The sequence below is a fragment of the Mus pahari genome, chromosome 3 (assembly GCF_900095145.1).
Source record: "Mus pahari chromosome 3, PAHARI_EIJ_v1.1, whole genome shotgun sequence".
In the NCBI taxonomy this organism is placed as follows: domain Eukaryota; kingdom Metazoa; phylum Chordata; class Mammalia; order Rodentia; family Muridae; genus Mus; species Mus pahari.
Window position 1 is genome coordinate 13,784,731 of NC_034592.1, and position 18,047 is coordinate 13,802,777.

The 18,047-nt window shown below is 52.0% G+C and overlaps 1 protein-coding gene, 1 long non-coding RNA gene and 2 other non-coding genes across 4 annotated transcripts; 1 reads left to right on the forward strand and 3 right to left on the reverse strand.

Annotated features, from left to right (window-relative positions):
- Positions 1–5,587: 5,587 nt before the first annotated feature.
- Dipk1b (divergent protein kinase domain 1B) lies at positions 5,588–12,968 on the forward strand. Its single transcript, XM_021193745.2, has 5 exons — positions 5,588–5,864; positions 9,567–9,701; positions 11,270–11,377; positions 11,468–11,644; positions 12,013–12,968. Exons 1-5 carry the CDS (start codon positions 5,802–5,804, stop codon positions 12,820–12,822), a joined length of 1,293 nt encoding a protein of 430 aa, XP_021049404.1. The 5' UTR covers positions 5,588–5,801; the 3' UTR covers positions 12,823–12,968.
- A 706-nt stretch (positions 12,969–13,674) lies between these two features.
- LOC115063629 lies at positions 13,675–16,714 on the reverse strand. The gene is made up of 4 exons (XR_003843487.1): positions 16,540–16,714; positions 15,838–15,885; positions 14,508–14,562; positions 13,675–14,080 (listed from the first exon to the last, which is right to left on the reverse strand). It is a non-coding gene; the product is annotated as an uncharacterized LOC115063629 (long non-coding RNA).
- LOC115063697 lies at positions 14,300–14,438 on the reverse strand. Its single transcript, XR_003843580.1, has one exon. It is a non-coding gene; the product is annotated as a small nucleolar RNA SNORA43 (small nucleolar RNA).
- LOC115063720 lies at positions 15,632–15,763 on the reverse strand. The gene has a single exon (XR_003843601.1). It is a non-coding gene; the product is annotated as a small nucleolar RNA SNORA17 (small nucleolar RNA).
- Positions 16,715–18,047: the final 1,333 nt, after the last annotated feature.

An 18,047-nucleotide genomic window follows, 5' to 3' on the forward strand; every position in this document is an offset into this window, starting at 1 on the left:
GAGAGAGAGAGAGAGAGAGAGAGAGAGAGAGAGAGAGAGAGAGAGAAACTAACCCAGGCTGAGCAGGCCATAGAGAGCAAGCCAGCAAGCAGCATTCCTCCAAGGCCTCTGCTTCAGTTCCTCCTCCAGGATCTTGCCTGGAGTTCCTGCTCTGATTTTCCTTTAAGCCTGAGATAATAAACCCTTTTCTCTCCAAGTGGCTTTTGTTTACAGGGTTTTATCACACAATAGAAAACCAAAATTCTGCATAATGAGTTTTGATTATGCTCATTCCCCATTACTCTCTGCCCCCACTCCCACATCTAGTGCACCTCCCTCTTTCCCCAAGTAGACCCGTTTCTGCTTTCCTGTCTGCATATAAGTCCTCATGGAGGGGAGGAGCTCTAGATACTCCCTCTACCTTTTTATTTTTTTACATAATATTTGTATTAATTATTTGGGAATTTCACATCATGTGCTCTGATTACACTCATTTCTCCTCTTCTCAGGTCTCCTCCACCCCTTGTGATGCCTTTTCAAAAAAAAAAAAAAAAAACCAAAAAAAAAAAAAACAACCCAAAAAACAACCCCCCCCGCCCCCCAACGAAAAATAACCAAAACCAAGTGCAATTTGTGTTGCCGTTATACTCATTGGAACACAAGCACACTGCCAGTGGACAGACCCTTCACTCCATGCTCCCCATGCCAGGAACTGTCAGTTGTGGAACGCTACACTTCAGTACCTTATCAGAGTTCTTAAGAGTTCTCTTCAATGGCTTCCTGTTGAGCCTGTTTCTTTCTTAGGGTTGGGTGGGTTGGGGGAGGGAGAAGAGGTTGTCGCAGAAGCCCTGTGTGTCTCTCCTTCTCAACTGTGAGGCTGCAGTTACTAAACCATTGCAAAAGAACCCTCTTTGCCCTTTACAGGGCTCATGGCGACAGCATGGAGCACGGACATCTACATAGCCTCTGGCAGTAGCGCTTGTATAACTTTGCATGGTCTCTCGTGGCAGTACAGACCACGGACATCGATGTGTCCTTTGGTAGTAACATGGGCCCCAGCTGCAGCAGTGCAGCAGGACCATGGACTCCAATGTGGTTCTTCAAGGCACTGTTTTTGTTTTGGGGGCAGGGTCTATCACTGGACTTGGAGCTCAGCAATCTGGCAAACTCAGTTGGCTAGAGAACCCCAGGGATCCTTTTGTCTGCTTCCCAGTGCTGGCATTAAAGGCATGTGCCCTGTGCCTGGCTATGTCCATGGGTGCTGGAGATCCAGGCTCAGGTCTTCTTGCTTGTGTGGCAAGGATTTTACCTTTTTCAACAAAGCCAGGTTCTCTTTGTGTGTGTGTGTGTGTGTGTGTGTGTGTGTGTGTGTGTGTGTGTGTGTGTGTGTGTGAAGCAGCGATACTCATGGGGGAGGGGAGGGTGACTCCAACAGTATCTATCGGCAGTATCTGAGGCATGTGAGGCTGGGAGGAGTGGCTTGTTGTGAGCCAGTGCTTAGAGGATGGATGTGCTCAAAGAAAGCAGCTCCTGAGCTGTGCCCCCAAAGCTGGCTGTGATCTTGCTACACTGGATAGGGGTTGTTTGGAGTTAAATAGGTTTTGGGGACAAAGCCCAATTATGTAGCCTCAAACTGTCAACAGTCCTCCTGCCTCAGCCTCCTGAGTGCTGGGACTACAGGTGTGTATGGCAGCAAGCCCAGCTCAAAACACAGCTTGTGATCCTTGTCTTAGGATTTCCGAGCATATGGTTGTGGGCCCCTGTTCCGTTAAAAACAAAAACAAACAAACACTAGATCAAAAAAGAAAGAAGCCAGCTGTAACTCCAGTGCTCCGAAGCCTGAGGGAGGAGAATGGCCACTTTGAAGTCATCCTGGGCTCATCTGAAGCCAGCCCGGTGAAAGGGAGAGTTTGGTCCACCTTGTGTAGTCGCACATCTATAAGAAACTGTCTGGAACGTCCTGTGCCTGGTGCCCCCGCGCCACCACTTGTCAGATTGTGGAATTACAGGTGACTCGATCTGCTTATTTAAAAAGAAGTTGAGGTGCAATTCACAAACACAAAGTGAGGCTTTATCTTTTCGTAGCATTTATTTCCTTGCTTGTGAGTGTGTGTGTGTGTGTGTGTGTGTGTGTGCGCGCGCGCGTGTGCACCCATGGTGCAGCAGTACTGTTTGGCTCTGCAGCAGCACAGAAAGTTGGCCAAGGAAGGGAGAAGCCTGATTCTAAGTCAGTTTGCCACTGTCGGTTCCCACCTTTTGGGGTTCTGGGGCTGAGTTGCTTTGTCAGGCTTCATTCAGTACCTTTGCTCATCTCACCACCCCCCCAACTTCCAGTTTTCAGAAAAGTGACAGGTTTGAGTGTCACTGGTAGAGTTTGCTGCTGACGGCTGCCGTCCTCATCACAGAGACCTGCCATCAGGCTTGCTGACTTCCCCTCGTAGGAGGAGGGGGTAGAGGGTCCTGACACTCCTGCAGCACCTCCCTGCCTGCTGCATGTGGCGGGGCTAGAGCCCGAGGACTGAAGGAAGAGGTGACCCTCCATCTATGCAGGTGTGGAGATGGCATCTTTCTAGCCATCTGACGACTTGTGGGTGGGGCTCACCTGAGGTCCTGAGAATAAGCCTAATAAACTCACCAGTTCACCAAACTCGATTTGGGCGTTACCTTGGTTTGTCATGGTGCTGTTGGCTCATGTCTCCCCAGGAAAAGTTCATGCAACACCACAACCTGTACCCACTAGGTGGCTGGCCATGTCCCACTCCCTGTTACTGTCCTGGCGGCCTGACAACTGACTGCCAGTCACAGCAATGGGTTCCTACAGTGTGTGACCTTTTATAGCTAGCTTCTTTTCCTCAAAGTGAATTTGTGAGCTCACTGGTGTGTGATGGACACGTGCCGCTATCCAAACAGTTTTCATGGCTGAAGCACATTGCACACTTGGCACAGAGGGAGCTCACCTTGTTTATAACATACGGCTTGGTGGACATAAGCTTGCTTTCACAGTGGCAGGAGGTTGAGGAAGGTTGAAGGGGTAGGGCCCTACCCTCCCTTCCCCCCCTTCAGCTCTGGCTCCCATCAACCACCCACCTTTTATCAGCATCATCCACCAGTTCCAGGACAGCTAAGGCTACACAGAGGAACCCTGTCTTAAAAAACCAAAAAAAAAAAAAAAAAAAAAAAAAAGACAAACTTGATACTGCATCCAAATCTACTTGATCACCACTTAAGGGCCAACTCTTAGGAGCCAGGAGTTTGTGAGCAGGAGAGAGTTTACCCAAGGACTAGCACCCTGAGACACTGGAGAGCAAGAGCCTGGGAGGAGGCTCAGCAGTTAAGAGCACTTGTTCTTGCAGAAGTTCTAGGTTCAATTCTTAGTATTCGTGTGGCAACTACAGTTCCAGGAGATCCAATGCTCTCTTCTGACCACTAGGGCACCAGAGACACATGTGGCACGCACACACACACACACACACACGTCCTGTCCAGAGGACCCAGGGTCAATTTCCAGCACCCACATGGCAGCTCACAACTGTCTGTAACTCTAGTTCCAGAGTGTGGCATACATAAATACACACATACACACACACACACACACACAAACACATACACATTGATGTGCATAAATATAAATAAATCTTTAAAAAAAAAAACCTTAAAAACGCAGCCGGGCGTGCTGGTGCATGCCTTTAATCCCAGCACTGGGGAGGCAGGGGCAGGTGGATTTCTGAGTTCGAGGCCACCCTGGTCTACAAAGTGAGTTCCAGGACAGCCAGGGCTGTGCAGAGAAACCCTGTCTCGAAAAACAAACAAACAAACAAACAAACAAACAAACAAACAACACTTAAAAACAAAATAAAACAAAATCTTATAAAAAGTAGAGAGAGTAAAACATCTGACAGACCTTTGGCTTCCACACATACATATATATGCATACACACACAAACATGTATACACACATGTGTTATAGACATTACAGGTGGCCATTGCACTCCCAGAAGACCAGACTGAAAAATAAAAATAATTACCCATTCCACAAGTCCGTGACACCAAGATTCATGTTTTCTTTTATGAAAAGATTTGATTATTTATGTGTGTGAGAGGGAGGGAGCCATGCGTGGGGATGGAGGCGCGTCTTTGTGTGCGCGTGGAGGCCAGCAGTGCGTGTCAGGTGCTTTCTTCTATCACTGTCCAATGTTTCCTTTGAGGCAGGGTCTCTCCCTGAGCCTCAGGCTGTTTTCTCAGCTAGGCTGTGAACCAGCAAGTCCTAGAGACCATCCTAGAATGGCTCCACTCAACCTGTAACCTGGGTTACAGGTGTGCTCAGGATGCTCGACCAGCTACATGGATGCTGGAATTTGAATTTCAATCCTTATGTTTTCACAATAAGTGCTTTCAGCTGCTGAGTCATTTCTTCAGCCTTCCTGTCACCAAACTTAAACTACATTGCTTATCTGACCTGCAAAATCAAGATTGAAGACATAATAAAATAGTCAAATTGCTTAAGCAGCTCGTTCATAATTGGTGCAATAGTGAAAAACCCCATGTTTCCCTTCTTCCTTTCTCTCCTTCCTTCTTTTCTCCCTCTCTCCTTTCCTCTCTCCCTCCTTCCTTCCATCCCTCTCTTCCATCCTCTCTCCCTTCCTTCCTTCTTTCTTTCCTTGAGGCAGGGTCTCCCTTTGGGCTTCTGGCTAGCCTGGAATTTGAAACATAGGGCAGGCTGGTCTTTCTGCTTCTGCTTCTTGGTTTCTGGGACACAGACTTGATGTTTTCCATTTGTTTTGTGACCTGCTCCTGGCTCCAGTTCTCCAGCCTTTTTACCTTATAAATCCAAACCCTTCAGCTGGGCTCATGGGATATTCGTTCCACTTTCATGAAGAGAAGGTTGGCCTGGTTCAGTAATTGCGAAGCAATTAACATCCTTAAACTAAACTGTCTTTTATCATCATTTTGCAAGCTTGTATATGGACAGCACTGGGGCACAGGGGAAGGCGGTCAGGTTAGCCTCCGTACTCCATGACATGGCCATAGAACCCTTAAGAAAGGTGTGGATGAGGACTGAGGGATGCTCATTGCACATGGTGGATGGTGCATTCTGGCCGTTGTCTGCTAAGTTCAACAAGCCCCTAAGGGGTCAGCTGCTGCCTTCCTAATCACCCTAAATGGGGGTCACACGAGAAGGGCGTGTCTGTCCATGAGCAGAAATGAGAAGAAACTGGTTCTCAGGAGTAATTGCTGACCGCAGGGGCTGTGGGTCCTTCTCTATGCCACGGTGCAACAAGGGCTGAAGACTCTCGGTGCCAGAGGTGATGGCCACAGGACTGACTAGCTGCACCTGCATACTGGGGAGGGATGGAGGCAGATCCATCAACGTCTTTTACCCTTGAAAAGGTGGAAGAAATGCGCAAGCGCAGGCGGGGACCCTACAGGTCCTCAGCGCCAGCCTGCCCCTGTGTTCCACGCTCAGTCTGGGTTGCCGTATCGGGTCGCGGAGCACGCAGGGGGCCAGGTCCCCAGCTGGAGGGCTAGACTAACCGTGGGGCCGCGCGCCAGTCCTCCCATGCGCGTGCACGTCCCTTCCGTTTGTCTCCGCACGCGCGCGCACGCCCCTCCTGTCCATCTCCCCGCGCGTGCACGCCCCTCCTCCAGGCCGTCTCCCCGCGCGTGCGTCGCGGTCCGTCCTCAGAAAGGCACGCGCCTCGCCTTCAACGCGAGCCGAGGACGCGCGGCCCGCATGGAGAGCGAGCGGCGGCTGCGGGCCTGGTCGGGCTGGGGCTGAGGCCGAGCCAGCCGCGGGGTTCCGCAGCCCGGGCCGGGAGCCCATCATGCGGCGGCTGCGGCGCTTGGCGCACCTAGTGCTCCTCTGCCCCTTCTCCAAGGGCCTGCAGGTAAGCGGCAGCCGGCCAGGTGCTGCCACACGGGGAGGGGCAGGGCGTGGGATGGCGAGGGTCGATGGGTGCACGGTGTGCACCGGAGTCCTTTCTTCCCATTCACAACTTAAAAAAAAAAAAAAAAAATCTGGAATAGCAAACTTGGGACATATCCAGCCCCTGGCCAGCTCTTGAGACAGCTGGAAACAGGGTCTTTGGTGACCTTGGGTCAGTGGAGGGCCAGCTCCTGTCTGCAGAAGAGGCCTCTCCCCTCATGCTTTGAGGTGATGGGGCCAGGCCTCTGGGCTCCAGCCTCTGGTTGCCATGGTCCTTAGAGCCTACAGAAAGGAGCCAGCCCTGGCCCGTCTAGCCAAGGTCTTTCTGCAGGGCTGTCCTGAGGATGCTGGAGGGTGCCTTTGTTCTGGGGCTTGGCCTCCCTTGGACTGTTTTAGATAAAGGATGAGGACTGAAGCCTGTTGGAGGCAGAGCTCTTCCAGGCCCAGATGCCCTTGTCTGCCCTCTTCCAGAGGCCTTAGCTTGTGCTATGATCCATGCTCAGGCCTAGGTTGGGTTTGTGAACTGAGGTGTATGGGGGACCCTTCTTGTGCCAGGAGATGGGGTGTATCCATACCCCTATTCCTGAAGCTAGGCCCTGACTCAGCAATGTGTGGACCCGGGAGTGGCAGGAGAGGGGTTTGGGCCAGTTCCCAGTGGGGCTGGCTCAGAGAGAGCCACTGGCTGAGCCGGTCCTGCCCTGCGCCTCAGTTTCCTGCATGGGAAACACTAGGGCACCTGGCACATGGCCTGGATTTCCTGGGCAGGGAGTTCACTGTGCGGTTACTCTCCCCGTAACGACCTTCCCACCTTCCATGTGGCTTCCCCGGAGCTGGACTGTTCAACCTTGAAAATTACGGGCCCAGGGCTTGCCAACTTGTTCCCCACTGAGTACCACTGTGGTGAGACCTGCCTTGGGGTCAGCAAAGGCTCAGGGATCCTGGAGAGAAGAGCTGCGTCAGACAGAGGCCAGGTAAACCATCAAAGCTTCGCTAAGGTAGTCTAGGGGAGCCACCCGTGGCTTGGGCGGGCCTGCCTGGAGTTGGCTCTGACCTGCAGGTTTCTAGCGGCTTCTAGTTCTACATCATTTGGTCCAGCCTGGGCCAGTGGCTGTCCTGGCCCTGGCCCTTTGCTCTTGGTGTGGCTGGAGTCCTTGGATCTGGCCTCGCAGCCACAGAGTCCCTGCAGTTTCTCAGTCTTTCTGTTTTAATTTTGGACACATCTGAAAGAAACAGCTGAGTGTCCCAGCCAGGAGAAGTCCACAGAGCCATGCCCCAGAATAGGGACCAGCTCCTAGAACTTTCTGGAAGAATGTTCTAGAAGAAGGGCTGAGCATCATTCCTTATGTTTTGGCTCCGAGGCAACTAAGGTAAACTTGAGCTCAGCATGACCCCCAAATCCAAAAGTGGGGTGCTGGCTGGTTCCATTCTCAGACTTTCTGGCTGGTGGGAGACAGGAAGCCACAGGAAATTCTTGACATCAGTAGAGTCCCCCCTGTAGGGTTGCCCTGTTGGTTATTCAGGCCATGTAAGAGGCCGGGAAAGCTTTTCCTGTGGTGGATTTCCTTTGTAAACTTTGTATACAATCCTCAAGATAGGAAAGTGGCCAGGTGCCTGCCTAAGAGTCCTTCCTGTCATAACTGATTCTAGCCTCTGTCTACAAAGGTCATGTTCATCCCCTCAACAGGACCTTCCCTAGATTATACTAATTTTAGGTGAAAAGTCTGAACAAAAACTTCCAGTGCCTGACTAGGAACACCCACCAATCCCTGAACAGGAAAGCTCACCAATTCATCCCTGAGCTCCCAAGTTCAGGACTTGAAATCCCACCTATCATGCCTCACCCTGGAAATCTTCGTTCTGGGAAGCTTCCCGCCCCCTCTGAGAACCCCTGTATGAGATGAGCATTCCGCTTTGTCCAGTTCCCTGCTGTCCGCGCTCTCCCAGGAGCACAGCAGCCACTCCTGGATCTGTCCCTCTCCTCCCTGCACTCTCCAATAAATCTTTCCTTTTCTAAGATTTACTGCCTGCTGTGGCTCTCTCATTGGAAGACGACAAGAAGCCACAAAGAGAGGAAAGGAAGAGAAGGAGCGGGGCTGAGGCGCTGGGGATCTGCTCCGTGCTTAGGAGGCTTCCTCTCAGAGCTGTGGCCATCCCTGCAGACTGCCATTTTCCAGGCTGGGCGGTGGGGAGGGAGGTGGCATCTAGCTGTCTCTGGCTGTCAACTTTGGACACTGCTTGGAGTACTTAGTGGAGGCCAGTGTCCTTAGCACCTAGACCAGACCTCTTCCTCCTGCCCAGTGTTCTTCTTAGCTGTCAGCTGGGGAAATCGAGGCAGAGGGGTAAGGATGACAGGGTGACCGGCCTACCCTCGTCAGGATTGTGAGTTGTGACTGGGACGACCTGCTTTTTTTGTTTTTCCTGGTTTCCATCTTAAAACATTTTTCAGCGTTATTTTGTGTGTATGCGAGTTTTACCTGAATGTATCTGTGTATATCATGAGTGTGTCTGGTGCTGGAGGAGGTTGGAAGGAGGTGTTAGATCTCCTGCAACTGGAGCTCCAGATGGTTCTGAGTGGTGCTGAGAGCCAGGCTGGTCCCTTCCTGTAAGAACTCAAGTGGTAAGATTACAGAAAGGTGTCCACCACACACACAGCTTGTTTGTTTGAGACAGGGTTTCTCTGTGTAGCCTTGGTTGTCCTGGAACTCACTCTGTACATCAGGCTGGCCTCGAACTCAAGAGTTGCACCTGCTTCTGCCTCCTGAGTGCTGGGATTAAAGGTGTGGGCCACGACTGCTGGCTTTTTGTTGTTGTTGTTGTTGTTGTTTTTTGAGGCAGGGTTTCTCTGTGTAGTCCTGGAACTCAATCTGCAGACCAGGCCAGCCTTGAACTTACAGAGATCCTCCTGTCTTTGCCTCCCAAGTACTGGGATCTAAAGGTGTGTGACACCACCACCTGGCACACACAGTTGTGGCCAAATGCACAGCCTGAAATATCCTGTCCTGTCCATCTCTACTTGTGCACTTGGTGAATTGTGCATTGACAGTGCTGTGGAGCCACTGGCATGGACCAGCCACAGGAAACTCACCTTCCCACACTGACTCTGTCATTTACCTTCTGTTTGGCTCTATGCATGTGAGGACTCTGGGGACTTTGTCTGATTGGGTCTCACAGGAGGTATCCTTCTGTGACATCCATGCCGGTGGTGGCAGGTGCCAGATGACTTCCTGCCGAGACTGAGTGGTGTCTATCTCGTTGATGGATTCTGGCATTCACTCTTGCTGTTGTTGATACTGCTGCTGTGAATGTGGGGGTGTCTTTTCACTGCTTCCCAGGGTGCAACAGAGGTGGGTTGTTGGGCCCTTGCCCTCTACACTCCTTTTCCTGCTGGTCCTGGCTGAAGGGGAGCTGTGGGAAGAAGGGTCTCTCGCTAGATGAACCTGGAGGCAGGGGTGTGAGGAAATGAGGGCATTTCAAGGGAGCAGGCTTCATATCTTCATTCAGCTTAAGCTTCTCCTCATGTTGAATCGTCTCCTTGTCCCTGATGGAGAGCCCCTGGCTGCAGACCCTGGCATGTGCCCGACATGCTGGGGTGCCAAGATGCTTCTCAGTGCTGGAGGTGGTGGGTGCTAGCTGGGCACTTCCTCACCTAGTTCCTCCTTTGCAGGGCCGGCTCCCAGGCCTCAGGGTCAAGTATGTCTTGCTGGTCTGGCTGGGCATCTTCGTGGGCAGCTGGATGGTCTACGTGCACTACTCGTCCTATTCAGAGCTCTGCCGTGGGCATGTCTGCCAGGTGGTGATCGTAAGTCTGCCTGGGCCCTGACCCTTGTGGGGGTCCTTAGAGAGGCGGGAGGTGGGGGAGAAGAAGGCTGGGAGGTCAAGGGAAGGAAATGGGCGAAACTGGCCGCTGCATGTACTAGGGGTGGATGTAAATGCTGAAGCATGGGTTGTTTTGTAGGGAGACCAAAATGGCCTGGAGAGGGCTGCCTGGCCAGCCCTGAAAGCAGGCTGTGGAGTCTCCAGGGAGCCACTGTTGCTGTTGAGTGTGGATGTCCTGTGAGCGTGGGGTACATGCTTGCACGTCTGCCTGTGTGCGCGTGCCCATGGGACTTGGGAAGCTGGTACCTCTGCTCCTTGTGACTGGTGATGGGAACCAGATAGGGGACATCGCCTCTTTTCCAGAGGTCTTTCTCCAGTCCTTGGTTGTAGTCTCAGGTGCTAGCCAGGCTCTCGGCAGGAGGGGAAACTGAGGCTTAGAGAAACAGCAGGAGTCCTGAGAATGGCTGAGCATACTTCCCACCTCAGGTTCCGTGTGTGTGTGTGTGTGTGTGTGTGTGTGTGTGTGTGCGCGCGCGCGCGCATGCATACATACATGGGCATAGATTCTGGGGTTAGGCCATTAGACTTGGTGGCAAGGTTTTTTTTTTAATACTTTTTTTTCCTGGGCCATCTACCTTGGTTTCTGTGGAACCTTCCTTTTGAACTCTGCTGTTCTGCTGTGTGGCAAGGGCACCAGAGCCCTCCCATCCCCCAACATCCTGTGATTGCTGTTGTTGGGTCTCAGTACAGAGTCCCGTGCTGAGGGGCTTGCCCACAGGTGGTGGGGTGACAGGCATGGCAGTTTCTGTTTCTATCTGATGAGCGTCTCATAGGACGCACAGATCTTTGTGGATCACATGGTTGACTCAGTGCTTCAGTCTGGCTCAGCTTCTTGGATGGGGGCAGTATTGGGTACTTTCTTTACCTCTTCCTCCAAGCCAGGCTCCATGGCAACCAGTGATGTCTCCAGGAACTTACCCAAGTGACAGGCACCAGGCTCTTCACCCTGAGACCGGGTAGTGCCAGTTTGATCTGATGAGAAGCTCTCTTTGAGCCATTGGCTAATGAGATAACCTGGGGCAAGCCCAGCAGGAAGTAAGGCCCCAGCAGGTGTGGGGACCCTGGATGCCATTTCTTTAGGGATGGTGACAAATAAGCCTGACAGTGACTAGCTGGAGGACTGGACCACTTGAGGTACTGGGTCTCCTTTACAGCACCTGATATGGATTGGTGGCTGAGTCCAGATGGATCCTGAGGCTCTGCCTGTGGTCCTGGCCACCTGTTTACTCTAGTGGCAGCCTCTGGCAGTAAACTAGTGGTACCCTTCTCTCATCGAGACCTGGGGATAGAAGGCTGCTCCTGGACATGGATGTCCATCCTCACGGCAGTGCTGCTGCTATTCCCCCCTATCATGGACATTCTTGCTTTGCTTTCCTTCCTGGGGGTTTCTGAAGGAGCGTGGCTAGGTTGGGTGTGGAGCTGCAGAAGTGGGTAGGGCTGTGACCATCAGGCCCCGTGCTCTGGGCCATACCCTGGTGCCTGTCTCCTCAGTGTGACCAGTACCGGAAGGGCATCATCTCCGGCTCAGTCTGCCAGGACCTGTGTGAGCTGCAAAAGGTGGAATGGAGGACCTGTCTGTCCTCAGCCCCGGGCCAGCAGGTGTGCAGCTGGGCATGGTTGGTGGGCTGGTATGGGTTGCTGGTGTGGGTTGGGTATATAAAGGGAATATACCTGTGACCCCCCTTCTAGGTGTACAGTGGGCTCTGGCAAGACAAAGAGGTGACCATCAAATGCGGCATTGAGGAGGCGCTGAACTCCAAGGCTTGGCCAGATGCAGCCCCGAGGAGGGAGCTGGTGCTGTTTGACAAGCCCACCAGGGGAACTTCTATCAAGGAGTTCCGGGAGATGACCCTCAGCTTCCTCAAGGTTAGTGCCCAGACCTTTACTGTAGGCCTCAGCTGAGGAGGTCTACAAAGACCTGGGCAGGAGACAGGCAAGGCAGTATCCTACCAGGGCTTGCGGGAACAAACTGGCAGTAAGGCGAGGGCTCAGGAGTTTGAGGACTCTGCATCCAGTGTGGCTAAAGTAAGGGACTGGAAGGAGATGGGAACAGGGTTCAAGGCTAGTGCTATGGCCTGGGGCCTGTGTGCACAGCTGGGAGAAGAGTTGGGAGTGTATGGTGAAGACAGCACAACTTAGGGACATTTTGTGGTCTAGAGACCAGGCTAGATGGAGCGCTATTCCGCTGAGAGGTAGGTATGCAGCTCTGCTTTCCTTTTGGTCTCAAATGCCAGGCTAACTTAGGAGACCTGCCCTCCCTGCCAACGCTGGTTGACCAGATACTTCTCATGGCGGACTTCAACAAGGATAGCAGGGTGTCCCTGGCAGAAGCCAAGTCCGTATGGGCCCTGCTGCAGCGCAATGAGTTCCTCCTGCTGCTGTCCCTTCAGAAGGAACACGCATCCCGGCTGCTGGGCTACTGTGGGGACCTCTATCTTACTGAGGGCATCCCTCATGGTTCTTGGCATGGGGCAGTGTTGCTGCCTGCCTTGCGCCCACTTCTGCCATCTGTGCTGCACAGGGCTCTCCAGCAGTGGTTTGGACCTGCATGGCCCTGGCGTGCAAAGATCGCCATTGGTCTGCTGGAGTTTGTGGAGGAGCTCTTCCATGGTTCCTATGGTACCTTCTACATGTGTGAGACTACACTTGCCAATGTGGGGTACACAGCTACCTATGACTTCAAGATGGCTGACCTGCAGCAGGTGGCACCAGAGGCTACTGTGCGTCGCTTCCTTCAGGGTCGCCACTGTGAGCAGAGCTCTGACTGCATCTATGGGAGAGATTGCAGGGCACCATGTGACAGGCTCATGAGGCAGTGCAAGGGTGACCTCATCCAGCCCAACCTGGCCAAGGTGTGTGAGCTGCTGAGGGACTATCTGCTGCCTGGAGCTCCTGCGGACCTCTATGAGGAGCTGGGCAAACAGCTGCGGACCTGCACCACACTGAGCGGACTGGCCAGCCAGGTTGAGGCTCACCACTCCCTGGTGCTCAGCCACCTTAAGACCTTACTCTGGAGGGAGATCTCCAACACCAACTACTCCTAGGGCCACAGGCCCCAGCCACTGCAGCTCTGCCTCGGGTGGGACACCCATAGGTTGCCCCTCCTCACTCCAACAACTCCGCAGAGAAGCCAGGAGCCCCTAGCTGGGCCCCGCCTCCGAATATGTAAATAAATGGCTTTTATGTGACACCTGGGTATGTGGATCCTTTGGTATGAAACAGCTTCCAGGAAGGGTGTGAGTTTAGAGCTCTTGGGTGGGAACCAGTGGAGCACACAAAAACAGTAAGTCATGGGCTTAAATGCCAACCTTTGTTTCTTAGAAATTCTGCACTGTCAGGGGCTGGGGAGGTGGCTCAGCAGGTAAGAGCACTGACTGCTCTTCCAAAGGTCCTGAGTTCAAATCCCAGCAACCACACACACACAGCGGTGGCTTACAACCATCTGTATCGAGATCTGATGACAGCTACAGTGTACTTACATATAATATATAAATCTCTAAATAAGAAATTCTGTACTGCCCCAGGGATTAAACCTGTGGATGGACTCTTATGCATCTCTCAGCATCATGCTCGACCACTGAGCAACATCTTCAATGGCACACAATGGCAGCCCCCGTCTGGGCTTCAGAAACTAGCAGACCTAACATTTCTATAGTGTTGTCTTTGTGCCTCAACCCGGTGCCCCCACAGACCAGTCTCCTAAGTTTAGCTTAGGGAAAATGTTTGCCCACACCACAGTATACAGAAAGCTTAGTTCCCATTAAGCCAGTTCCGGCCCAAACTAAACCTTAGCCTGGCATGTTTTATTTTCCAGGGGAGATGAGAAGAAACTCAGTAGGCTGTTTAGCCTAAGGTGGGAGAGTGCTGACAGCAAAGAAAGATTCCAGCCTCAAGAAGCGACAAGTTTATTTGTGTCACAACATCCAGCCTTTTTTCCCCTCTCCTTTTTTAGTTTTTCAAGACAATGTTTCTTTGTTTAACAGTCCTGGCTGTCCTGGAACTTGCTTTGTAGACCAGGCTGGCCTTGAACTCAAGAGACCAGCCAACTCACAATCACCTCTTTTAAGGCCATATACGGTTAGGGAGATGTTGAGTCTTAGAGGGCCCCCCGCCCCAGCGTTACTAACTCATCTCACCAGTCCTGGAAACAGTCAAACCCAAGCTAATCCAAATCCAGTTCATAACTTAGGACATGGGCTAGCTACCAGGGTATACCTCAGGCCCATGGCCTAAAATCCTGTCTGCACGCATCCTGATCAGCCATGTTGGCCAAGTAGGCCCCCTTCTTCCTGGCTTCTGGATCTGGAAGATGAAAAGAATGGATAGTTTCTTTTTGTATTTTTTCCAGCCCCTCAGAATGTCTCCTAGAAAACTTAAGTTTCTATACCCCTCCACTTCCAAAGTTCTATTTCCCTAAAATGCTGACCATGCAACCCTTTGGTGGGCCCTAGAGGTTTGACATTGGGGTCTGGCCAACAGCATCAAAGTGAAACCCCAATGCCATCCCACCACGGCTCTGCAAAATGTCAGGCTACAAACCATTCTTAGTGCTCACGGGCTTCTGAACACTGAGTGTAGTAATAGCCACTTGCTCTTCGCCCCAATGTCAGAGGCTCAGCTGAGCAGCTGGGCCATGCCTGTGGTGCTGATCTAGGACAGCATCTTTGGGGCAGCCACTCACATCCCATCTGAGCATGCTCCAGTGGGGGTGGTCTAGCCTACCTCTTACCTCAAGTGGACATTGCTGGGCATTCGGCATAAGCAGAGTTTAGTCACCAACTTTCCTGTACCAAAGAAAACAATCAATGTAGACCCTTCTAGTCCACAAGTATTGCACCCCTAGGCCTCGGGAGGCCTGAAGCAGTAGTCTCTTTTACCCTTGTGTTTTAAGACATCCCCTGTCACTGTTAGCTGCATACACCACCATACTTCCCTATTCTGAAACCATGGTGCTACTACCAGGCACTACTCCCTTTCCCTTTATCAGTTTCACTTGCCCGTGGGGCTAGGGCTCAGGCCTGTATGCAGCCAAGTGGGCACCACTGAGCTAACACACTCCAGCCCTTACCAGCCAGCAGCCAGTGGGTACCTAGTTTGAAAAGCCATCTCCCATCAAGAGAGCTGGGTCACTAGGTAGCAATTCCACTCATCTCCTCAAAGGAAAGCTTTGAGGTTGTACTGGCTGGTTTTGTGCCATTAGGAAATGCCCCCATGAGACCCAACTGTAAGGCATTTTCTCAATTAGTGACCAGTGGGGAATGGTGAACGGTGCCATCTCTGGGCTGGTGGTGGAGCACGCCTTTAATCCCAGGCCATCTAGAAACCCAACCTCTTGGTTGGGGCTGGAGTGATAGCTCAGGGGTTAAGAGCACTGACTGCTGAGTTCAATTCCCTGCTCACCACCATCTATAACAGGCTCTGATGGGCTCTTCTGGCATACAGGTACCTACAGGCAGAGCGCTCGTACGTAAGCAGCACCCTCTCATGGTCTCTGCCTTGACTTCCTTTGGCAACAAGCAGCAGTGTAAGTGTGCGGGGAATAAGCCCTTTCCTCCCCAACTTGCTCTTTGGTAATGGTGTTTCATAGCAATAAAACCCCTGACTAAGACAGATGAGTCATTGCTGCCACCCATGGTTGTTTTGGAGACAGTCTCTTGACCCAAGCTGGTGGAGCAGAGAAACATGTGCCACAATGCTGTGTCCCAGGACCTGGTTTCAGGATTTCCAAGACATAATTTATCTGAAACCTCCTCTTTACAGACCAGCCCCTCAATTTGGTTTATGCAGAGCCATCAAATGACCTAAGCCAGTCAACAACTAGGAAGGACAATCCCACCTCCAGCTTTAAGGAGCGTTGTCAGGCTACAAATCATTCAGACGTTCACAGGTCAGAACACTGAGCGTAGACATAGCCTCTTTCCTCTCTGCCACCTACTGACGCACATGTGACACAGCAGCCACACCTGCAACGCCTCTAGGAGCAGGGTGTCGATGAACCAAGTGCCAGCTACCACACCATGACTGTTAAACCGAATCTTAGTAACTTCCAGTCAACTTACCTAATAGCCCAACATGTGCTCATGGGCGCTTACTTTCAGGCAAACTTCCTAGGGAAGGAAAGAAAACAATCTTTTTGCACACACCCTGGCAAGATCACTTTGGGGGATTGTACCAGGCCTGTATTTTATTCCTATTCCAATGGTTCCACATGGCTTGTCCTTGTTAAGGCTTTTTACAAATAAAATCCCTTTCCCTTCTCTCCAACTCAGCGGCATTACACTAGACAGAGTACTGTCTCACATCTGGGTTATCTCAGGTTGGTATTCAGAATGGTTTGTCATAGCAGACCTTTTAAAATTGACCTCCTGATCCTTGGTCTTGCGAGGATTATATGCCCCAGTACAGGGGAATGCCAGGGCCAGGAAGCGGGAGTGGGTGGGTTGGGGAGCAGGGTATAGGGGACTTTCGGGATAGCATTTGAAATGTAAATTTAAAAAAAGCCCTTACCCAAACAAAAAGAAATGTAATATCTAATAATAAAAAAGATTGACCTGCATCAGCATGCAGCAAATATAGACAGACCCTTTCCCTGGGGCTCCTTAGCCCTACGAAGGGGAGACCGGTCCGGAGCCCCACCCAGTGATGACCACAGGGGCTTCCTGCGTTGTACTAGTCCAGACAGGAGCCTCGGCTTTCCTTCTCGGGACTTCTGGGGGCAGTCACCCGGCCCTCGGGCACATCGTGAACGCCCTTCCCCTTACCACATGGTTAGCCTGCTGCACATATTAGGGCGACTAAACTCTCTGAAGGAAAGCACGGTACATCTTCGTTACAATCGTCAGTACGAGACGCAGTCTTCCCGGTAGCCGGCCGAGGGCTATATAGGGTCATCCGCGGCGGGCGTCCCAACAGAAACAATGGCGATAGAGACACGCACGCCGCCATGGTCGCCGAGAGGCCGAGCAGCTCCACGCCACGTCCTTTATAGTAGTGACTACGGCAGCCCGCGAGGGACCTTCACTGTCCTCCTAGTGCAGCGCCCTCTAATGGCTCCTTCGCTCCTCGCCGGCGCTTCTCGTAGTCCAGTCTCTCAGAGGCTCCTGGGTCTCTGTACTGCTTGATCCTAGATCCTGCCTTTCCAAGCAGAACTCAGAGACTATTTCGAGTGATGCCAAACTCACAGGACTTTTCAAACGACCCTTGAAGTCCTGCGCCTTCAGAATTTAGGAGGCAAGGAGGTGACCAGTTGTTTCTTCTTTTACAAGGACGCTTGGGGGATGAGTCAGGAAGGGGCTCCAGGGAGTTCATGGATTCCAGACGTTTCTAACTAGCCTCACCTGTGGGGTTGTCTGTGGCTCTGAGACGCACAGCAGCTTCTAGAAGGTTGGCTGTCCTCTGTTCCAAGACACATAATACTCTCTGACTACTTGCTGTGGTGTGTCCCGCACAAGTACAGATCACTTGTCTAATAAGTCCTGAAACTGATGAGGGCTCCCAGGTGATGGGGTGAATTGTGGGCCTGGGGACACACCAGTGAGCACTCTTCTTTTACTGATGGGCCAGCCCAGCTACACTTGCTGATAGTCCCGAGTTCTTGAACCCTTATTTTGCCTGCCTGCCTGCCTTCCCACTTCCCTCCCTCCCTTCCTCCTTCCTGTTTTTTGATAGTGTCTCATATAGCCTAGGCTTCAAACTTGCTGTGTAGTTGAAGATAAGTTGAACTTCTGATCCTCCTGCCCCTAACTTCCAACAACTGGATTTGAGGGGTGAACTGTTATGCATGGCCCAAAGCCTTGACTCTTTACAGCAAATGTGAAGGTGGGGCCCATCTTCACTGTCCAGAGGGGAATTGAGACCTCAGGAATAAGAAATGTTCCTTAGTCACACAGTTACAATGGTGGGAGGGAAGCCCTGGAAATATTTCTGGGCAGCAGAGGTCAGAGGAAACTCACTTGACCTGTTAAGCATTGACCAGGTCCATCAGGGTGAACTGTTTTGTCAACAGATCTGGTAGGAACAAGAAGAGGTAAGGCTTTTTCTTAATCTGCTCCTGTCCTGAGGCCAAGAAGATTCAGGTGCCTACAGTATCATTGGCTCTAGCATTTGTGGCTGAGCTAGATCCTGAAAGACCCCCGAAGGGAGCCCCCCACTCAAGTCTCGGGAAGGACGCGCACCCAGCAGGACGCAAAGACCGACTTGCTGTAATCACACGAGGAAGCTTTATTGTATTGCGAGATGAAGCGAGAGCTCAGGCCAGCATGCTGGGGTC